The sequence below is a fragment of the Ranitomeya imitator genome, chromosome 1 (genome assembly GCF_032444005.1).
Source record: "Ranitomeya imitator isolate aRanImi1 chromosome 1, aRanImi1.pri, whole genome shotgun sequence".
NCBI lineage: Eukaryota > Metazoa > Chordata > Amphibia > Anura > Dendrobatidae > Ranitomeya > Ranitomeya imitator.
The window spans coordinates 23,241,853-23,265,560 of NC_091282.1; the positions used below are offsets into that span (position 1 = coordinate 23,241,853).

The 23,708-nt window shown below is 44.3% G+C and overlaps 1 protein-coding gene across 1 annotated transcript; it reads right to left on the reverse strand.

The window, feature by feature from the left end:
* Positions 1–1,872: 1,872 nt before the first annotated feature.
* LOC138659032 (zinc finger protein 585A-like) lies at positions 1,873–19,491 on the reverse strand. Its single transcript, XM_069745877.1, has 8 exons — positions 19,165–19,491; positions 9,029–9,108; positions 6,308–6,413; positions 5,877–6,053; positions 5,670–5,793; positions 5,522–5,589; positions 4,889–5,303; positions 1,873–4,191 (listed from the first exon to the last, which is right to left on the reverse strand). Exons 2-8 carry the CDS (start codon positions 9,052–9,054, stop codon positions 2,048–2,050), a joined length of 3,060 nt encoding a protein of 1,019 aa, XP_069601978.1. The 5' UTR covers positions 9,055–9,108; positions 19,165–19,491; the 3' UTR covers positions 1,873–2,047.
* Positions 19,492–23,708: the final 4,217 nt, after the last annotated feature.

Sequence of the window (23,708 nt, forward strand, 5' to 3'; positions counted from 1 at the left end):
TTAAGGTACCGTCACACATAACGATATCGTTGCAATGTCACGCTTTTGGTGACGTAGCAACGATCCCGCTAATGATCTCGTCATGTGTGACAGCGACCAACGATCAGGCCCCTGCTGGGAGATCGTTGGTCGTTGGGGAATGGTCAGGGCCATTTTTTGGTCGCTGATCACCCACTGTCATCGCTGGATTGGCGTGTGTGATGCCGATCCAGCGATGTGTTCACTTGTAACCAGGGTAAATATCGGGTTACTAAGCGCAGGGCCGCACTTAGTAACCCAATATTTACCCTGGTTACCATTGTAAAAGTTTTAAAAAAAAACCACTACATACTCACATTCTGATGTCTGTCACGTCCCCCGGCGTCCACTGTGTCAGCGACGGCTGTAAAGCAGAGGACAGCGGAGATGTCACCGCTGTGCTCTGCTTTACGGCCGGCGCTGACACAGTCAGTGCAGGGAAACTCTCGGCAGCAGCGCGTGCATTAGCAGCACTCTTGCCGAAAGCAGTTTTAACCCTGTGGAAGCCGGCGGGGGACGTGACAGACATCAGAATGTGAGTATGTAGTGTTTTTTTTTTTTTTAACTTTTACAATGGTAACCAGGGTAAATATCGGGTTACTAAGCGCGGCCCTGCACTTAATAACCCGATGTTTACCCTGGTTACCCGGGTGCTGCAGGGGGACTTCAGCATCATTGAAGACAGTTTCAACTATGCCAAAGTCATTCCCCTGATCGTTGGTCGCTGGAGAGAGCTGTCTGTGTGACAGCTCCCCAGCGACCACACAACGACTTACCAACGATCACGGCCAGGTCGTATCGCTGGTCATGATCGTTGGTAAGTCGTTTAGTGTAATGGTACCTTAACCTATAGTCTGTAACCCCATCTGGGAGCTAATGAGTCACAAGGGCAGCTTGGGGCTAATCACTGTGCATCATTTGAAAAAAGTACAGTTTCTGATAAGCCAGAATTAGTATCGAAATAGAAAAAACCAAAAACAACTAATCTAAACAATAACTTTATTTCAAAACTATTAGATTAAAACCGTACAGAGCCTCGCCGAGGAGCGGGGGCGCCATTTGCGTTCAAGAGGGTGCCAACCTCCGCTGACAGGCAGGGTCTCTTTGTTAGGGACTCTCTAGGGCATACTAGCCATAGCTATCAGCGGAGTATTATAGGCTGTAGGGCTCTGTACGGTCGGACCAGCCCAGCTGGGCTTTTATGCTGGTGATTTACTACCTGGTATTTGGTGTGTGTGGATTGTCGGTATGCTCTATCAGGATATCATCACATTAAGGGACTTGTAGGGCATTTAGGGCCAGTCGACGAGGAGCGGGGGCGCCATATTGCGTCCAAGAGGGTGCCAACCTCCGCAGGTAGGCAGGAAGCAGATATTAGGGATATATAGGATTTTTTATCCCATTTTTTGCTCCCTGCACCTTTGCCCTTCTTCCACCAAAACCGGGCTTTTTAGAGACCCACTCCTACCATAAGGAGTTGGGATGGCGTGCTTGTTTTAATCTAATAGTTTTGAAATAAAGTTATTGTTTAGATTAGTTGTTTTTGGTTTTTTCCACTGTGCATCATTGCAGCTTCTCACTTAGAGGGCTTTTTCAGAATATACTTTCTACACCACACTGTCATAGCTGCTAGATGTACACTAAATCGAGGCATCAGATACTGTCCTGTCACAGTATCGTGCCTTCTGGACACTTTCTTTCTGAGATGGTCAAATCTCCAGTACCAATCAACCCTTGGTGTACACCTAATGATTCTTCTTGATGAGGCACAGAAGCAACATCATCCTTCAACCACAAACTCTATTTCTAGTACATAAAACTAAGGATCATTTTCCGAAAAAGAAAGCGAACTAATAAATTTCACAAAGTTATATATTTATATACAATAAGCCAACCAGTATAATATTCTGTGTACATTGTACATGTATAGATGTTTTATCTGGATCCTATTTTTTGTATGAATGACAGACATTTATTGGAAATTATATACATTTCTTAATCATCATTTCTTTGTAACTTTAAACACTATTCACCCAGTACATGAAAATGGCTTCTCCTCTGTATGAATACTCATATGTCTATTAACAGCAGATTTGTGAGCAAAGCATTTGCCACATTCTGAGCATGAAAATGGCTTCTCCCCTGTGTGAGTTTTCAGATGCTCAACAAGCTGTGATTTCATATTAAAACACTTTACACATTCTGAACATGAAAATGGCTTCTCCTCCGTATGAATACTCATAAGTCTATTAACAGCAGATTTGTGAGCAAAGCATTTCCCACATTCTGAACATGAAAATGGCTTCTCCTCTGTATGAATACTCATATGTCTATTAATAGCGGATTTGTGAGCAAAGCATTTCCCACATTCTGAACATGAAAATGGCTTTTCCCCAGTGTGAGTTTTCAGATGCTCAACAAGCTGTGATTTCATATTAAAACATTTTGCACATTCTGAACATGAAAATGGCTTCTCCCCTGTGTGAGTTTTTATATGTATGTCAAGCTGTGTTTCTAAAGTAAAACATTTTCCACATTCTGGACATGAAAATGGTTTTCCTGTGTGAAATATCTCATGTGAAATTAAAGATGACTTTTGGGTAAAGCACTTTCCACATACAGTACATGAATATGGCTTCTCCCCTGTGTGAATTCTTTGATGCCTAACAAGAGTTGATTTATGGGTAAAACATTTATCACATTCCGAACATGAAAATGACTTCTCTCCTGTGTGAATTTTTATATGTGCAGCAAGCACGGATTTCCGTGAAAAATACTTTGCACATTCTGGACATGAGTACGGCTTCTCCCCTTTGTGATGAATCCTTATATGCACAGCAAGACTTGATTTACTTGTATAACATTTCCCACATTGTGAACATAAAATAGCCTTCGTGCCAGTGTGAGTTTTCTGATGATCAACAAGATATGAATTCTGAGTAAAACATTTTCCACATAGATTACATGAAAATGGCTTCGCCTCAGTGTGAATTCTCATATGTCTAACAAAATTGTATTTGTGATCAAATCCTTTTCCACATTCTGAACAAGAATATAGCTTCTTCCCTTTATGAGTTTTTAGATGTAACATGAGCTCTGATTTTCGATCAAAACACTTTTCACATTCTGAACAAGAAAATGGTTTCCCCTCCGTGTGAGTACTTTGATGTTGAAAGAGATACGATTTGTGGATAAAACATTTTCCACATTCCTGACATGAGAATGGTTTTTCTTTGTGAATTATCCGATGTACAATTAGAGTGGACTTTTGTCTAAAACACTTTCCACATATGTTACAAGAAAATGGCTTCTCCCCTGTGTGTATTCTTTTATGGTTAACAAGATCTGATTTCCAAGTAAAACATTTCTTACATTCTGAACATGAAAATGGCTTCTCCCCTGTGTGAGTTCTTTCATGGTTAACAAGTTCTGATTTATGGGCAAAACATTTCTCACATTCGGCACATGAAAATGGCTTCTCCCTTGTGTGAGTTCTTTCATGGTTTACACGTTCTGATTTCTGGGCAAAAGATTTTTCACATTCTGAACAGGAAAATGGCTTCTCCCCTGTGTGAATTATTTGATGTCTAACAAGTTCTGATTTATGGGCAAAATATTTTTCACATTCTGAACATGAAAATGGCTTCTCCCCTGTGTGAGTTCTTTGATGCACAATTAAAGTTGTCTTTTGTCTAAAATACTTTCCACAGAGGGTACAAGAAAATGGCTTCTCCCCCGTGTGAATTTTTTGATGTCTAACAAGATCTGATTTTTGGGTAAAAGATTTCTTGCATTCTGAACATGAAAATGGTTTCTCCCCTGTGTGAGTTCTTAGATGTGTGGCAAGGGTTGATTTAGTGCTATAACATTTTCCACATTCTAAACATAAAATAGGCTTCAACTCTTTGTGAGTTTTCTGATGGTCAACCAGAGATGAATTCTCAGAAAAACATTTCCCACATTCCGGACATGAATATGGCTTCTCCCCAGTGTGAGCTATTTGTTGTTGAATATAACTTATGTGACTTTGCCCCTCCTCAACAGTCTGCGATGAATCAGGAGATAGGACTTGTTTAAAGGCATCAGTTAATGGATCTTCGATGTAAAGAGTTGAGAGTATATTTTGGATAAAAGGGTGCTCTTCATATGTACGCTGTATAACACCATGATTATCTGTCAAAAAATAAAACAGATTTGTATATTTTACACAATATAAATTCTTGTCCCTTACCTCAGAATCATTGTACTGGTCAGATGGTCTTATTTCTAAGATACTGTAACTATTCTACAATTCCAAAATGAAAGGACATATTCTACCTAATTTTCTCGTAAGTTGAATAATGCTTTATGATGCCAAAAATGAAGTGTCTTATGACTCTATAAGGATGGAGGAAGAAGCAACAGAAATCTACAACCAAGCAGATATTTCCCTAATTTGAGCATTTCAGGATTTAAACAAAAAATACTCAAATCGGTACATTTTCTGTACAAAAATAGTTTTGGAAAGCCTGAAAGACTTTATATTTTCTATGTTCAAACATCGTATCCTGTACTTCCCCTGAAGAAATGACTTAAACAGAACAATCATTCTAGAACCCCATCAGCCCCAATTTCATCACATTACTGAGCCCAAACATACTGACAGTGGAGAATAGGAAATAGAACTAGGCCTCACTGACATATGCAGAATTTATGTACATCTATGATATAAAGGCACTATTGGGAACACATTACCATTGAGGTTTATTTTTAAAATCTTAATGAAGGAATATACTGTGGAAAAAACTGACATAGCAAACAGCATCACAAAAGTTTCATTCGGTTATTGAGAGGACTGTATGACATCTCTTATTCCACGGTCACTACTCACCTGGGCTGATATCTGTAATGGTTCCCTCTTTACACCTCTGATCGCCCCTCATATTAGGGGTCTCCTCTTTACAAGGCTGATCACCCCTCACATTAAGGGTTTCCTCTTTACACCGCTGATCGTCCCTCAAATGAGGGGTCTCCTCTTTACACCGCTGATCACCCCTCACATTAGGGGTCTCCTCTTTACACCGCTGATCACCCCTCACATTAGGAGTCTCCTCTTTACACCGCTGATCACCACTCAGATTAGGGGTCTCCTCTTTACACCGCTGATCGCCACTCACATTAGGGGTCTCCTTTTTACACCACTGATCGCCACTCACATTAGGGGTCTCCTCTTTATATCGCTGATCGCCCCTCACATTTCTCTCTGGAGCATTAATTTTGTTCAGATCTTTATGCGGATCCAAAAGCTGCAAAACAAATATTATCAAAGTCCCCGATGATCGGAGACATCCCAGAGAATAATGGTGAGAAGATCTGGACATGTGATGTCTGTGGTCAGCTGTGATCCTGCCGTCTCCACCGCTCTCATTACACAAGTATAAAACATATAATACTGGAGGAGAAAACAAGACTGAACACAAGGACGTCACAGCCGTCTACACATCATAGTGAGATCTCCATCTACCTGATGGTCCTGTGGAGGAGGAGGAGGAGCGGGACATCTCTCTGGGGTTGTCCTCTTACTGGAAAGAACTGAGGAGACACAGACCGGACTGACATCATTATTACATACAGAGAATTATAGGCCGTGTGTATTTAGTTCTGTCTATTACCTGGTGATGTGCGGGGCCGGTGCTCCTCCATCATCACCTCCTGGTACCGATCCTTGTGTCCTTCTAGATACTCCCACTCCTCCATGGAGAAATAGACGGTGACATCCTGACACCTTATAGGAACCTGACACACACAATGATACCGTCATCACCCAGAATCCTCCAGTGCTGGCCTGTATAATGTCCCAGCATTCCCAGCAGCATCACCTCTCCAGTCAGCAGCTCAATCATCTTGTTGGTGAGTTCTAGGATCTTCTGGTCATTGATGTCCTCGTGTATCCGGGGGTGAGGTGGAGGCCCCAGGATTGGGCTCAGGGTTCCTCCCCGTCCTTCAGACACAGGGGCCTGACAGCGATCACTAGAGGCCTTCACTACTGTGTAATCCTAAGTGTGGAGACATTAATAATATCACTACAGACATCTCCAGAGTCCATCACCCCTCCGGTCATATCCCCTGTTATTCCCATAGATAATGAAGTCATGTGATTACATCAGAGCCTCTCACCTCTCCGGTCACAACCCCTGTTATTCCCATAGATAATTACGTCATGTGATGACATCAGAGCCTCTCACCTCTCTGGTCAGATCGCCTGTTATTCCCATAGATAATGAGGTCATGTGATATCAGAACTTCTCACCTCTCCAGTAAGCTGGAAAAGTATCTCAAGGGTAAGGTTTAGTATCCTCTCTGCCATCTTGTTTCTGTCTTTCTTCATTCTTGATGGGTTAAACAGGAAATATCTCCTTAATTAAAAAAAAATCATCAACCAAAGATCCGTTACTGTAAAAAGGGTCAGAAGGTGTTAAAAAAAAAATCAACAAGTGAAAAACAAAAATGGAGAAAATAAATGGAAACAATTGGGTGGATACAGTTGTGATTTAAAGGTCGATAAGAGTGAGCGATATGTTTAATTTAAAGAGTCGGGATCGATCACAGTCCGATCTTCCAAACATGTTTGTGGAAGTGGATCATGGCACAAACAAAGGAGATTTCTGAGGACGTAATGAAAAAATTGTTGTTTATGTTCATTTGAAAGGAAAAACTTAATAAAACATCTCTAAATGGTTTTAAACTCAACCAATCCACAGTCAGACATATTGTGAACGAATGGTGGATATAACCCTCCCCAGGAGCAGTCCGTCAACAAAGATCGCTCTAAGAGCAAAGTCCATGAGGTCACAAAGGAACCCAAGGTCACCTCTCAGCAATTAAAGGCCTTTCTCACATTTGTTTCCCTTTTTAATGGGTTTTGGTTTGGTATCAAGCCATGGTAACTTGATGGATGAAACGCTCTATAGGAAGATTAATCTTTACTGATTTTGTATGGGAGTCCAATTACCAATGGCTCACTTCATTGGTCTATGCCCCTCTATTCCTTATCAAATCGCAATTAACTGCTTAACCTTTTTTCTGATAAAATATAGCACATACACGATATCCATTCAAGATTTTCTCGTCATGTGTCTTTTCTTTGAATAATTTTTTTACATTTGATAAACGACTTTTTTTTTTGTTTTTGTTTACAGCGACAGGGTTTCCGCATGGTTGGTACATTTTCTCCTTCTTTAGCCAATATCGTAATGGTGGTTTGGGAGTAGAAATTTTTATTCAGTGAGGACAATCCATTCAGGGGAAATTTAAAATGGCTCGGACATTATATTGATGACCTCCTGTTTGTCTGGTTCAGCACACAGGATCAAATCAGAAATTTCATCACTTACATTAATCATAATTAATCTTACATTTACCCATGTACATGATTATAATCGGATTCATTTTTTAGTTAAGTTTACAAGTGAATGCTCTCTCCTTACCGAAAACCGACAGACTGCAACTCTATCCTTCATTCCAAATCCTGACATCCACCACATATTATTAGGAACATTCCTAAAGAGGAACCTATTTGCACCAAGAGGAGTTGTTTTTTTTTTCCAAATAATCCAAATATATTTCCTATCTCTTGAGACGTAAAGGCTACAGAGAATCTGTTTTCAATAAAGCCATAGAACAAGTATCATCAGTAAACAGAAGTGATTTCCTTGTCTCACGTATCAACAATTTCCATCCCAGACAAACAAATAAATCTCACAACAAACGCAATCGTGAGAATCAGATTCACAACAATAAGAATGTAATCACTTTTTCACCTCCATACAGCCTTCAGTAAATCTTTAGTATTATGAGGTCGTACGTATCATCAAAAATATGCACCCATCTTGAATCATGATCCCAAACTCCAGGACATACAGGTGCTGCTCACAAAATTAGAATATCATCAAAAAGTTAATTTATTTCTTTTATTCAATACAAAAAGTGAAAGTCCTATATTCTATAGTCATTACACACAGAGCGATCTATTTCACGTGCTTATTTCTGTTAATGTTGATGATTATGGCTTACAGCCAATGAAAACCCAAACGTCATTATCTCAGTAAATTAGAATACTTTATAACACCAGACCAATACTTGGTAGAGGCTTCTTTTGCATCAATTACTGCATCAGTGCGGCATGGCATGGAGGCGATCAGCCTGTGGCGCTGCTGAGGGGTTATGGAAGCCCAGGTTGCTTTGATAGCAGCCTTCAGCTCGTCTGCATTGTTGGGTCTGGTGTCTCTCATCTTCCTCTTAACAGTACCCCATAGATTCTCTATGGGATTAAGGTCAGGTGAGTTTGCTGCCAATCAAGCACATTGATACTGTTATTTGTAAACCAGGTATTGGTACATTTGGCAGTGTGGACAGGGGCCAAGTCCTGCTGGAGAATGACATTTCCATCTCCAAAAAGCTTGTCGGCAGAGGGAAGCATGAACTGCTCTAAAATGCCCTGGTAGACAGCTGCACTGACTTTGGTCTTGATAAAACACAGTGGACCTACACCAGCAGATGACATGGCTTCCGAAACATCACTGATTGTGGACACTTCACACTAGACCTTGAAAATCAAGGTGCCGGAGTCTGGAGGAAGAGTGGAGAGTCCACAATCCAAGCTGCTGGAGGTCTAGTGTGAAGTTTCCACAATCAGTGATGGTTTGGGGAGCCATGTCATCTGCTGGTGTACAGTACAGATCAAAAGTTTGGACACACCTTCTCATTTGATGCCTTCAGTGTGAATGTACAATTTTCATAGTCATGAAAATACAGAAAAATATTTAAATGAGAAGGTGTGTCCAAACTTTTGGTCTTTACTGTAGGTCCACTGTGTTTTTTTCATTTTATGTAAGGATGTGTTTCCACATGCATTATGCAACCACAAGGCTTGTTCAAGCTGAACTGCGTAGGTTTATGAGCCTCTGGAGGGACCACCATTCATTTTTTAAAGTAACCTAATAAATCGTGGATTTGATATATATATACTTACCTGCTGCTTCGATGGATTTCCTTCATTTTTGCTAGTTAAAGTATTGGCCAAGTAAAAGTACAGAAATGGAGTGGAACGACCTGAAAAGAGCAGATTATGGGGATAAAAAAAACAACCAACATAACAGGGTTTAAACTGTTTTGTAAGGAGGAATGGGATAAAATTCCTCTAATTAGATGTACAGGACTAATCAGTAATTACTGGAGACATTTAGATGCAATTATTGCTGCTCAAGGGGTCAGAACAGATACTGAAAGCAGAGGTTCATATACTTTTACTACTCACACACATGTGGTATGGGGTCATTTTCCTTAGTTAAAAAATGACAGTCTAATATAGCGTTCCCCAACTCTAGTCCTCAAGAGCCACCAACAAATCAGGTTTTCAAAATTTCCTTAGCCATGGACAGGTGTTTGGATTGTCCCTTGGACCAGACCTGGGTAACGTGAGGCCTATGGGCCACATCCTACCCTCTGGCTGTCTCAGTGCGTCCCGTGACAGCCATGGGGCTGAAAACCAGAGGTCCACGGGCTGCACCGTGCATTCCCGATGCTCGCTGTCTCCATCTGCGCTGATATAATTGGTGGAGGAGGGACCTCAGGCCACTTCCTCCACCAATCAGCGTGTGAAACAGCTGACGCAATAATGTCATTTCATCGCGTCAGCTGTGAACTGCGGGGAGCGCAGCAGAGGCAGGGAGAGAAACAGAGCGCCGGGGAACGGGACCGAGGTGAGTATATGGTGTTCTTTTTTTTCATGTGTATGGGATGTTTGGGTGGGAATGGGGAGGCTATAAGGGTGTCGTGCTGCACAGGTGGAGGCTATGGAGGCGTCATGCTGTAAATTGGGGAGGCTATGGGGGTTTCATGCTGCACATGGGGAGGCTATGTGGGTGTCATGCTGAAAATGGGGAGGCTATGGAGGCGTCATGCTGAAAATGGGGAGGCTATGGGGGTGTCATGCTGCACATGGGGAAGCTATGGGGGTGACAGGCTGCACATGGGGAGGCTATGGGGGTGTCATGCTGCACATGGGGAGGCTATGTGGGTGTCATGCTGAAAATGGGGAGGCTATGGGGGTGTCATGCTGCACATGGGGAAGCTATGGGGGTGACAGGCTGCACATGGGGAGGCTATGGGGGTGTCATGCTGAAAATGGGGAGGCTATGGGGGTTTCATGCTGCACATGGGGAGGCTATGGAGGCGTCATGCTGAAAATGGGGAGGCTATGGGGGTTTCATGCTGCACATGGGGAGGTTATGGAGGCATCATGCTGAAAATGGGGAGGTTCTAGGGGTGTTATGCTGCACATGGGGAGGCTATGGGGTGACAGGCTGCACATGGGGAGGCTATGGAGACGTCATGCTGAAAAATGGGGAGGCTATGGGGGTGACGGGACCGAGGTGAGTATATGGTGTTCTTTTTTTTCATGTGGGGGGTGTCATGCTGAAAATGGGGAGGCTATGGAAGTTTCATGATGCACATGGGGAAGCTATGGGGGTGACAGGCTGCACATGGGGAGGCTATGGGGGTGTCATGCTGAAAATGGGGAGGCTATGGGGGTTTCATGCTGCACATGGGGAAGCTATGGGGGTGACAGGCTGCACATGGGGAGGCTATGGGGGTGTCATGCTGAAAATGGGGAGGCTATGGGGGTTTCATGCTGCACATGGGGAAGCTATGGGGGTGACAGGCTGCACATGGGGAGGTTATGGAGGTGTCATGCTGAAAATGGGGAGGCTATGGGGGTTTCATGCTGCACATGGGGAGGCTATGGGGGTTTCATGCTGCACATGGGGAGGCTATGTGGGTGTCATGCTGAAAATGGGGAGGCTATGGGGGTGTCATGCTGAAAATGGGGGGTTATAGGGGTGTTGTGCTGCACATGGGGAGGCTATGGGAGACAGCGTTGGACTGGAGCACCTTGGGCCGACCAGAGAAAACCATTCTTGGGGCCCACTATGTAGCTACATAGAAATAAATACAAGATCACTAATTGTGCGGTAAAACGCACTAATATCCAGGTATAATATAAGGTAGTCCACATCTTAATTATGTAGCAGGGGTTGGGGTAGCCCCATATAGAATATAAAGTAGCTCACTCATAGAATAATATAGCCCACTGACAAAATATAATGTAGCCCCCTCAGAGAATATCATGCAGCCCTCATATAGGAGGGCAGCACAGTGGCTCAGTGGATAGCACAGCCGCCTTGCAGTGCTGGGGTCCTGGGTTCAAATCCCACCAAGGACAACATCTGCAAGGCGTTTGTATGTTCTCCCCATGTGTAGTGCAGGTTCATGCTGTATATAGGGAGGCTGTGGGGGGCTCATGGAGTAAGTAGGCAGGCTGTGTGTGGGCTCTTACACTATATAAGAAGCTGTGGGGGGTTCATATGATACACAGAAGGGGATGTACTCAGGTTCAAACGATATATAGGGGTGTTTCAGCATACGTAATTCTGCTCAATAGTGATATTAACCCCTTCCCGACCTGTGACGCCACGTAGGCGTCATGAAAGTCAGTGCCAATCCGACCTGTGACGCCTATGTGGCGTCATGGAGGGATCGCGTCCCTACAGATCAGGTGAAAGGGTTAACTCCAATTTCACCCGATCAGCAGGGACAAGGGAAGTGGTACTTAAGCCCAGGGGTTTCACAGTGATCAAAAGAAAAAAAAAAAGTAAATAAAGCCCCCCCCCATTATCACCCCCATAGGTAGGGAAAATAATGAAATAAATAAAATATATTTATTTTTATTTTTCCACTAGGGTTGGAATTAGAGTTAGAATTAGGCTATGTGCACATGGTGCGGATTTGGCTGTGGATCCACAGCGGATTGGCCGCTGCGGATTCGTGGCAGTTTTCCATCATGTTTACAGTACCATGTAAACCTATGGAAAACCAAATTCGCTGTGCCCATGGTGCGGAAAATACAGTGCGGAAACGCTGCGTTGTATTTTCTGCAACATGTCAATTCTTTGTGCGGATTCCGCAGCGTTTTACACCTGTTTCTCAATAGGAATCCGCAGGTGAAATCCACACAAAAAGCACTGGAAATCCGCGGTAAATCCGCAAGTGAAACGCAGTGCTTTTTACCTGCGGATTTTTCAAAAACGGTGCGGAAAAATCAGCAACGTGGGCACATAGCCTTAGGGCTGGAACTAGAGTTAGGGTTGGAATTAGGGTTAAGATTAGGGCTAGGGGTGTGTTGAGGTTAGGGTTAGGCTTGTGGTTAGGGTTATGGTTGGGATTAGGGTTGGTTGTGTGTTGGGGTTGGGATTAGGGTTGGGATTAGGGGTGTGTTGGGGTTAGAATTGAGGAGGTTCCACTGTTTAGGCACATCAGGGGGTCTCCAATCACAACATGGCGCCAACATTGATTCCAGCCAATCTTGCATTCAAAAAGTCAAATGGTGCTCCCTCCCTTCCGAGCCCCGACGTGTGCCCAAACAGTGGTTTACCCAAACATATAGGGCATAAGCGTACTCAGGAAAAATTGTACAACAAAAAAAAATAAAAAAATGGGGGCTAAAAAATTGTTTTTGTGGGGGAAAAAAGATTTTTTATTTTCACGGCTCTGCATTATAAAATTATGTGAAGCACTTGGGGGTTCAAAGTGGTCACCACAAATCTAGATAAGTTCCTTGGGGGGGTCTAGTTTCCAAAATGGGGTCACTTGTGGGGGGTTTCTACTGTTTAGGTACATCAGGGGCTCTGCCAACGCAACGTAATGCCCGCAGACCATTCCATCAAAGTCTGCATTTCAAAACGTCACTACTTCCTTTTCGAGCCCCGACGTGTGCCCAATCAGTGGTTTACCCCCACATATGGGGTATCAGCGTACTCAGGACAAACTGGACAACTACTTTTGGGGTCCAATTTCTCCTGTTACCCTTGTAAAAATAAAAAATTGCAGGCTAAAAAATAATTTGAGGGAAAAAAATGATTTTTTATTTTTACGGCTCTGCATTATAGACTTTTGTGAAGCACTTGGGGGTTGAAAGTGCTCATCACACATCTAGATAAGTTCCTTGGGGGGTCTAGTTTCCAAAATGGGGTCAATTTTTGGGGGGTTTCTACTGTTTAGGCACATCAGGGGCTCTGCAAACGTAACGATGCCCGCAGACCATTCCATCAAAGTCTGCATTCCAAAACGTCACTACTTCCCTTCCGAGCTCTGCCAAGCGCCCAAATAGTGGTTTACCCCCACATATGGGGTATGAGTGTACTCAGGACAAACTGGACAACAACTTTTGGGTCCAATTTTTCCTGTTACCCTTGTGAAAATAAAAAATTGTGGACTAAAAATTATTTTTGAGGAAAGAAAAATGATTTTTTATTTTCATGGCTCTGAGTTATAAACTTCTGTGAAGCACTTCGGGGTTCAAAGTGCTCAACACACATCTAGATGAGTTCCTTGGGGGGTCTAGTTTCCAAAATGGGGTCACTTGTGGGGGAGCTCCAATGTTTAGGCACACAGGGGCTCTCCAAACGCGATATGGTGTCCGCTAAAGATTGGAGCCAATTTTTCATTGAAAAAGTCAAATGGCGCTCCTTCCCGTCCAATCTCTGCCATGCGCCCAAACAGTGGTTCCCCTCCACATATGGGGTATCGGCGTACTCAGGACAATATTCGGGGTCCAGTTTATCCTTTTGCCCTTGGGAAAATAAAAAAATTGTTGCTATAAGTTCATTTTTGTGAACAAAAAGTTAAATGTTCATTTTTTCCTTCCATGTTGCTTCTGCTGCTGTGAAGCACCTGAAGGGTTAATAAGCTTCATGAATGTGGTTTTGAGCACCTTGAGGGGTGCAGTTTTTAGAATGGTGTCACTTTTGGGTATTTTCAGTCATATAGACCCCTCAAAGTGACTTCAAATGTGAGGTGGTCCCTTAAAAAAATGGTTTTGTAAATTTTGTTGTAAAAATTAGAAATCACTGGTCAAATTTTAACCCTTATAACTTCCTAGCAAAAAAAATTTTTTTTTTTCCAAAATTATGCTGATGTAAAGTAGACATGTGGGAAATATTATTTATTAACTATTTTGTGTCACAAAACTCTCTGTTTTAACAGAATAAAAATTCAAAATTTGAAAATTGCAAAATTTTCAAAATTTTCGCCAAGTTTCCGTTTTTTTTTCACAAATAAACGCAAAAATTATCGACCTAAATTTACCACTAACATGAAGCTCAATATGTCACGAAAAAACATTCTCAGAATCGCTAGGGTCCGTTGAAGCGTTCTTGAGTTATTACCTCATAAAGGGACACTGGTTAGAATTGCAAAAAAAATGGCCGGGTCAGTAAGGTCAAAATAGGCTGCGTCATGAAGAGGTAAATATAATTATCAATAATATAATAATTATAAAATATTGATACTAATAGTGAGTATAATTAAATTTAGCCTATTTGTTCGGCCCTCCATGACAGTCACGGTCTCTCATGTGGCCCCTCTGGAAAATTAATTGCCCACCTCTACATTGGACACTACTAAGGAAATCCTCAAAATCTGTTGGTGGGGACGTTGATGACTACAGTTGGGGTACACTGGTCTAATATTTTGCCTCATTTTCCAAATTTACTTTTGGAATATAGAAAATTCTGAATAATTCACAAACTTTCAAGCATCACTGTAAAAAGAGTAGAGATTGGATTCTCTGTGCTTGGGATGAGATGAATAACTTGTCAAGACGGCTCCCCCATGTTTGACATTAAAGTAATGTCACACCTTCACGTGACCGCTCCAGCCAGACAGTGGTAGCAATGCTCACATGATATTGGGTGCATTGAAAAGGTATTCATATCCCACAAACTTTTCCACCTTACACTCACAAACCTAAATGTATTTTATTGGGATTTTATATCAACACAAATTATATATGGTTTTCTAACTATTTTAAAAATATAAATCTTAAAGTGGTGAAAAACATTCGTATTCAACCCCATTGTAGTCTGATACCCCTAGATAAAATATTGAGTGACTAATCGCCTCCAGAAGTCACATAATTAATACATTGCATCCACCTGGGTGTAATTGGTGTCAGAGGTTTGTGTGAGAACATTAGAGCTGAAACAGCATCATGAAAACCAAGGAGCCCACCAGACAGGTCAGGGATAAAGTTGTTGGAAGAGGAAAGAAGGTTAAGTTATAAAAAATTATCCAAGCTTTGAAGATCTCATGGAGTACTGTTCAATCCATCAGGATGGCACAACTGCAAACCTACCAAGACATGGCATCCACTGAATCTAGGACAACACTAATTACAGAAGAAGCCAAGAAGCACATGGTCACTCTGGAGAAACTGCAGAAATCCACAGCCCAGGTGGGAGAATCCGTCCGCAGGACAACTATCAGTTGCATACTCCACAAATCTAGCCTTCTGTAGCAAAATGAAAGCCACTTTTAAAACTAAGCCTTAAGAAATTCCATTTCAGTTATAAAAGCCATGTAGAGAACACAGCGAGCATGTGGTAGAAGTTGCTATGGTCAGATGAGACCAAAGTAGAACTTTTGGGCTAAATACCACACTCTATGTGAGGCGGAAAACTAACACTACACATCACCCCGAAAACACCATCCCCACCGACACACATGTTGGTGGCAGTATCATGCTGTGTTGAGGCTTTTCTTCAATACAGGCAGGGAATTTGGAGAGCTCTTATTAATATTTACGTCATTTGACCGATGGTAAGGTTTTAATACTAGAGGTTAGGACCGTCCCAAATATTGTCACCTTGACGTGGTGGGATGACTTTTATTTAAAATTATGTTAATTAAGTACCGTATATTTCTTTAATGCAACATTTCTATTTATGTATTTATTTACTGTAGGCATTTGCTCATTGTGCATTTATCCAAGTTTTTGATGGTTAGATGGATGTAATTAAATACAGGGTTGTTGGGGAAAACCTGTTAGAGGCTTGTGCGGGAGAGCTGGGGGAACTGACATACTTATTTGTTATTTTATTACGCAATCATCTTATGTAGAAAGCAAAATACAGAAACTCAACACGACAATAATATTCAGAACACACCGGTAAGTTGATGAATGTCGCTCTCTCTCCTCCATAGGTAGTGCGGGGTCTGTCACTCTCTCTCCTCCATGTGTAGTGCAGGGTCTGTCACTCTCTCTCCCCCATGTGTAGTGCAGGGTCTGTCACTCTCTCTCCTCCATGTGTAGTGCGGGGTCTGTCACTCTCTCTCATCCATGTGTAGTGCGGGGTCTGTCACTCTCTACTCCATGTGTAGTGCAGGGTCTGTCACTCTCCTCCATGTGTAGAGCGGGGTGTCAGGACTCTGGATTCCCTGTTTCATTTGTGGTACTGTTTGCCTTTTTCCAAGATGGCGTCGGCTGCTTAGCTTCTGCCCATATGATCTGCCTTCCCTGCCTTTATAACCCTGGTTCACATCCCACTCCTTGCTTGTGTATTCTGCTAGTACTCCTGGCTTGTGCTGCAAGAGATTTTCCTACTTCAGATACTCCGGCTCCGCCTCCTCAGCAAACCTTTCCAGCTCTCAGAGGTGTTTGTGCTGCAAGCTGTTTTGCCTGTGTTTCTCTGCATCCTCCTCCTGCATGGACATGTAAGCTCTGCCTGCTGCAGCTATCTAGTTTGGTATCAGTTGCCAGTTTATTTGACTGTTTCTGGACTCGAAGCTCTGCTCTAGGACTCTTTTCTAGTTACTGCAAACCCTGGTATGAACTGTGTTCTATGATCTGCTTTACTCCAGAGAGTGCTACGCCCATAAGACTTTGCCCGCAGTGAAGCTGCAAAATGAACTACTCCTAAGAAGGACCTTGTTTGTCATTCACTTGAACTTATGTGCACATGCTGCACCGTTTGTGCAAAGTATCTTCTCCTGATATCACCTTGTGTGCTGTGTATTGTACTTGCTCACGCCTTGCACCTGTGCTTATTGAATTATGCAGACTTTACACTTTACTTCGGTTCTGCTGCCTTATTTGTCTCAAGCCAAGAGATTCCTGAGTGTACCGCTATAATTGTTACACGTGGTCGGTCGCTCTCTCTCCCCATGTGTAGTGCAGGATCTGTCACTCTCTCCTCCATGTGTAGTGCAGGGTCTGTCACTCTCTCTCCTCCATGTGTAGTGCGGGGTCTGTCACTCTCTCTCCCCCATGTGTAGTGCGGGGTCTGTCGCTCTCTCTCCCCCATGTGTAGTGCAGGGTCTGTCGCTCTCTCTCCTCCATGTGTAGTGCAGGGTCTGTCACTCTCTCTCCTTCATGTGTAGTGCAGGGTCTGTCACTCTCTCTCCCCCATGTGTAGTGCAGGGTCTGTCGCTCTCTCTCCCCCATGTGTAGTGCAGGGTCTGTCGCTCTCTCTCTCCCATGTGTAGTGCAGGGTCTGTCGCTCTCTCTCCTCCATGTGTAGTGCAGGGTCTGTCACTCTCTCTCCTTCATGTGTAGTGCAGGGTCTGTCACTTTCTCCTCCATGTGTAGTGCGGGGTCTGTCACTCTCTCCCCCATGTGTAGTGCGGGGTCTGTCACTCTCTCTCCCCCATGTGTAGTGCAGGGTCTGTCACTCTCTCTCCTCCATGTGTAGTGCAGGGTCTGTCACTCTCTCTCCTCCATGTATAGTGCAGGGTCTGTCACTCTCTCTCCTCCATGTGTAGTGCAGGGTCTGTCACTCTCTCTCCCCCATGTGTAGTGCGGGGTCTGTCACTCTCTCTCCCCCATGTGTAGTGCGGGGTCTGTCACTCTCTCTCCCCCATGTGTAGTGCGGGGTCTGTCACTCTCTCTCCCCCATGTGTAGTGCGGGGTCTGTCACTCTCTCCTCCATGTGTAGTGCGGGGTCTGTCACTCTCTCTCCTCCATGTGTAGTGCGGGGTCTGTCACTCTCTCCTCCATGTGTAGTGCAGGGTCTGTCACTCTCTCTCCTCCATGTGTAGTGCAGGGTCTGTCACTCTCTCTCCTCCATGTGTAGTGCAGGGTCTGTCACTCTCTCCTCCATGTGTAGTGCAGGGTCTGTCACTCTCTTTCCTCCATGTGTAGTGCGGGGTCTGTCACTCTCTCTCCCCCATGTGTAGTGCGGGGTCTGTCACTCTCTCTCCCCCATGTGTAGTGCAGGGTCTGTCACTCTCTCTCTCCTCCATATGTAGTGCAGGGTCTGTCACTCTCTCTCCTCCATGTGTAGTGCAGGGTCTGTCACTCTCTCTCCTCCATGTGTAGTGCGGGGTCTGTCACTCTCTCCTCCATATGTAGTGCAGGATCTGTCACTCTCTCCCCTCCATGTGTAGTGCAGGGTCTGTCACTCTCTCTCCTCCATGTGTAGTGCAGGGTCTGTCACTCTCTCTCCTCCATGTGTAGTGCAGGGTCTGTCACTCTCTCTCCCCCATGTGTAGTGCAGGGTCTGTCACTCTCTCTCCTCCATGTGTAGTGCAGGGTCTGTCACTCTCTCTCCCCCATGTGTAGTGCAGGGTCGGTCACTCTCTCTCCCCCATGTGTAGTGCGGGGTCTGTCACTCTCTCTCCTCCATGTGTAGTGCAGGGTCTGTCACTCTCTCTCCTCCATGTGTAGTGCGGGGTCTGTCGCGCTCTCTCTCCCCCATGTGTAGTGCGGGGTCTGTCACTCTCTCTCCCCCATGTGTAGTGCAGGGTCTGTCACTCTCTCTCCTCCATGTGTAGTGCGGGGTCTGTCGCGCTCTCTCTCCCCCATGTGTAGTGCGGGGTCTGTCACTCTCTCTCCTCCATGTGTAGTGCGGGGTCTGTCACTCTCTCTCCTCCATGTGTAGTGCAGGGTCTGTCACTCTCTCTCCTCCATGTGTAGTGCGGGGTCTGTCACTCTCTCTCCCCCATGTGTAGTGCGGGGTCTGTCACTCTCTCCTCCATGTGTAGTGCGGGGTCTGTCACTCTCTCTCCTCCATGTGTAGTGCGGGGTCTGTCACTCTCTCCTCCATGTGTAGTGCGGGGTCTGTCGCTCTCTCCCCCATGTGTAGTGCAGGGTCTGTCACTCTCTCTCCCCCATGTGTAGTGCGGGGTCTGTCACTCTCTCTCCTCCATGTGTAGTGCGGGGTCTGTCACTCTCTCCTCCATTATTATTTTCCTATATCTCACAGGGTGACAGTTATAAATAGGGCGACTCCCTGTAGATCGGGGTGAGGAGACACAACACACAGCACCTACCTCCACCTGCAGAGCTGTGTGCACTGCGGACAGGACCTGTGTGACATCACTCATGTGATCAGTCACATGATCAGGGGGCGGAGCTCCAGATTTCTCTGTGTCTGCAGGACTGTGCTGTGCTGGGTGACAGTCTGGCTCCTGGTTCTCAGGTAAGCGTCTCAGTGACCCCTATAACACATATTATCACTATTCCTGATGCACAGATAAGAAACATACAGGGGCTTCTCACTAAATTAGAATATCATCTAAAAGTTATTTATTTCAGTTCTTCAATACAAAAAGTGAAACTCCTATATTCTATAGAGTCATTACACACAGAGGGATCTATTTCACGTGTTTTTTCTGTTAATGTTGATGATTATGGCTTACAGCCAATGAAAACCCAAAAGTCATTTTCTCAGTAAATTAGAATACTTTATAACACCAAATTGAAAAGTGACTGTAAAATCCAAAATGTTGTAGATACCTGAAAATGGCGTCCACCAACGTTCACCATCCAACCTGACGGAACTGGAGAGGATCTGCAAGGAAGAATGGCAAAAGATCCCCAAATCCAGAGCTGTGTGAAGTTGGCACCCCATGTTCTCAAAAGATGAATAAAAATACACCATTCGTTTGTGCTGCGTTTGTGCTGGTTTGTGCCGCAAAAATGAACGTTTGCGCCGCTTTGGTTCCAGAGATATTGCGCGTTATATTTTTATGAAGCTCCGCCCACTTTCCACCCCATGTTCTTAAATTTTAAAAATGAATACACCATTCGTTTGTGCTGCATTTGTGCTGGTTTGTGCTGCAAAAATAAACGTTTGCACCGCTTTGGTTTCCGAGATATTGTGCGCTCAATTTGCTGAAACTCCGCCCACTTTCCACCCCATGTTCTTACATTTTAAAAATGAATACACCATTTGTTTGTGCTGCGTTTGTGCTGGTTTGTGCTGCAAAAAGAAACGTTTGCACTGCTTTGGTTTCCGAGATATTGTGCGCTCAATTTGCTGAAACTCCGCCCACTTTCCACCCCATGTTCTTAAATTTTAAAAATGAATACACCATTCGTTTGTGCTGCGTTTGTGCTGGTTTGTGCTGCAAATATAAACGTTTGCACCGCTTTGGTTTCCGAGATATTGTGCGCTCAATTTGCTGAAACTCCGCCCACTTTCCACCCCATGTTCTTAAATTTTAAAAATGAATACACCATTCGTTTGTGCTGGTTTGTGCCGCAAAAATCAATGTTTGTGTTGCTTTGGTTCCTGAGACATTGAGTGCTAGCTTTGCTAATGCCCCATTTTAGTTGCATCAAAAAACATAGTGGTCATCAGAGAAGTTAATTTAGCATTAAGGGATTACAGTAGCATACATAGTTTATTATGACATACACAGGGTTAATACTTCATACACCGTGACTGGTCAGTGATGGGAAGAGGTTATACCTGGCAGAGGAGGTAATGTCTGTATGTACATCTCTGCTACCTGAGTTGTAACTCCGCCTCCAGCGATGTCATAGTGATGTCATAAGCCAGGGGTCGGCATTCTGTGGGGGCTAATGTCTGTATATACATCTCTGCTACCTCCAGCGATGTCATAGTGATGTCATAAGCCAGGGGTCGGCATTCTGTGGGGGCTAATGTCTGTTTACATTTCATTATGCAGAGTCGAGGTTATTGCCTGAGCAGCATTAGTTGACACTCTCACCTATTGAGTGGGGATAGTTTCGGCTTCCACCATATTCGTGACACCAGACCATTCACCCTGGAGGGAACCGCAGACTAGTTAAGAGTTTGCACCATCACTGAGGAACAAGGTCAGGTTACTCCTGGATTTATAACCTCTACAGCTAAGCACGAGTGCCATTGGTTGTAGTCATTCATTTATTTTCACCCCAGTAGTAAGGCAGGGCGAGTTAATGGGTGGAGCCAATGGGCGGGGTCAAGGGGGCAGCAAAATTAGCTTTCACCTAGGGTGGCAAAAACCCTTGCACCAGCCCTGAAGCCCATTATACCTAGCAAACAGTCCTTTCTGTCTCAGGTAAAGTCTTTAGTAGGTCTATTACAATATGGTTCATCTTCTCGCATAAGCCGTTTGTTTGTGGATGATAGGCCGTCGTCCGGATCTTTTGGCAACCATACATATTACAGAATTCTCTGAAGATCTCTGATTCAAAGGCTGTACCTTGGTCGGTGAGAACCTGTTCCGGATATCCATGGGGTCTACAAAAGTACATTTGGAACGCTTTGGCCGCTGTTTTTGCTGTCAGATCTTTTACGGGTACTACTACCAAGAAGCGTGAATAATGGTCCACGATGGTCAAGGCAGAGATATAGCCGGACCGGCTTGGTGTCAACTTCACGTGGTCTATGGCTACAAGTTCAAGTGGTTGTTTGGTGATTATGAGCTGCAGTGGTGCTCTTTGGTTCTTTTGATCGTTTCTTCTGAGGTTGCACGGGCCACAGTTTCTGCACCACTGTTCGATTGATTTTCTCATCCCGACCCAATAAAATCTTTCTCTTAGAAGTACTTCTAACTTTTTCCAACCGAAGTGACCAGCACCATTATGGTAAGCTTCGAGGACCATCTTCACATCTTGTTTAGGCACAATAATCTGCCAAACCAATTCATGTGTTTTCGGATTGGTGTATCTTCTACAGAGCTTCCCTTGATACAGGAACATTTTGCCTCTCTCTTTCCAGAGTTGATGCGTCTCTTCTGGGGCATCCCCATCGGGATACGCACTTTGCTCAGTCAGCAGTTCCTTCACCAACTTCACAGCCGGATTGCTGTCTTGGGTGTCAGCCCATCTATGGTGTGCTAACGGATTAAAATTCACCTCTTGTTGTTTCTGATAGGTACTTGACTGATGATGTTTTGCCTTGGGACGATGGAAGGCTGGTAGTTCAATTTCTTCAAGCTCCCCCGTTTCCTCTTCTACATCTCTCAAGTGTGGCATCCGGGATAGGGCATCGGCATTTCCATTCTTGCGACCTGCTCGATACTTGATTATGAAGTTGTAATTAGATAACCGGGCTATCCATCGCTGTTCTAACGCACCTAATTTGGCTGTGTCCAGGTGGGTCAACGGATTGTTGTCAGTATAGACAATAAATTCTGCAGCGGCCAGATAGTGTTTGAAACGTTCAGTCACAGCCCAAACTACTGGCAGTAGTTCCAATTTGAAGGAGCTGTAATTTTCTGAATTTCTTTCAGTAGGCCGGAGCTTTCTACTTGCAAAGGCGATGACTTTCTCCCGACCTTCTTGCTTTTGTGACAGCACCGCTCCTAGTCCCACATTACTGGCATCGGTGTAGAGGATGAAAGGTTGATGGTAATCTGGGTATGCCAGAACCTCTTCTCCGGTTAGTGCCTTCTTTAGTTGTTCAAAGGAGTCTTCCCTTTCGTCGTTCCACTGAAAAGGAGGGTTTCAGTTTGAAGGTTTCTTCGTCTGCCCTACCAAGGTGTCTTGCAAGGGTGCTGCCAACTTGGTAAATCCTCTTATAAATCTGCGATAGTAACCCACCAATCCCAGGAATTGTCTCACTTCTTTTGCGCTGGTAGGTCTTGGCCAATCCCTTATGGCGCTTATTTTCTCGGGATCTGGTGCTACTCCCTCCGAACTCACGATGTGTCCCAGGTACTGTACCTTTGGCTTGAGAAGGTGACATTTGGATGGCTTGACTTTCATGCCATACCTGGATAAGGCTTCGAACACTTCTGCCAGGTGTATTAAGTGTTGTTCGTAAGTCTTTGAGTAGACGATCACATCATCTAGGTACAGGAGGATGGTCTCGAAGTTCTTGTGTCCAAGGCAGCATTCCATCAGCCGATGGAAGGTACCGGATGCGTTGCAGAGTCCGAACAGCATGCGATTAAATTCACATAGACCCAATGGTGTGGTGAATGCCATCTTTTCCTTATCTCTCTCAGCCACAGGGACTTGCCAATACCCGCTTGTTAAGTCTAAGGTGGAAAAATAATTAGCAGATTTCAAAGCAGTTAAGGACTCTTCTATCCTAGGCAAGGGGTAGGCGTCTTTATGGGTGATGTTATTAATCTTCCGGTAGTCTACGCACATTCTCATGGTTCCGTCCTTTTTTTTGACAATCACTAGAGGGGCCGCCCAGGGGCTACAGCTGTCTCTTATTACCCCGGCCTGTTTCATCTCCCTCAGCATATCTTTTGCACACCGATAGTGAGCGGGCGGTATGGGTCTATATCTTTCTTTTATTGGGGGATGGTCACCGGTGGGGATTGTGTGTTCTACCCCTTCTATACGTCCGAAGTCCAATGGGTGTTTACTGAAGACTTGTTCATATTCCGTCACTAGCCTATACACCCCTTGTTTTTGATGGGTAGGTGTTGAATTTATGCCCACGTGTAGCTGTTGGCACCAATCCTCCAATTCTCCGTCTGAGCCGTTGCCTTCCACCTGACAGGTTGGTTCTAAGGGCTCAATGGTTGTGATGGCATTGTTGTCAACAGTATATAGCTTTGCCACTGTAGCATACCTTGGCAAAGTGACCTCTTCCTCTCCACAGTTCAAAAGTCGTACCGGCACT

Bases quoted from the DNA above. Each gene is read 5' to 3' on its own strand.
- LOC138659032 (XM_069745877.1), bottom strand. From the start codon at position 9,054: ATGAAGGAAATCCATCGAAGCAGCAG. The intron at 5,590-5,669 runs GTAATAGACAGA...GTGTCTCCTCAG, and splicing joins CCGGCCCCGCACATCACCAG to TTCTTTCCAGTAAGAGGACA. The intron at 5,304-5,521 runs GTAGATGGAGAT...TTTGTTTTGCAG, and splicing joins CTCCTCCACAGGACCATCAG to CTTTTGGATCCGCATAAAGA.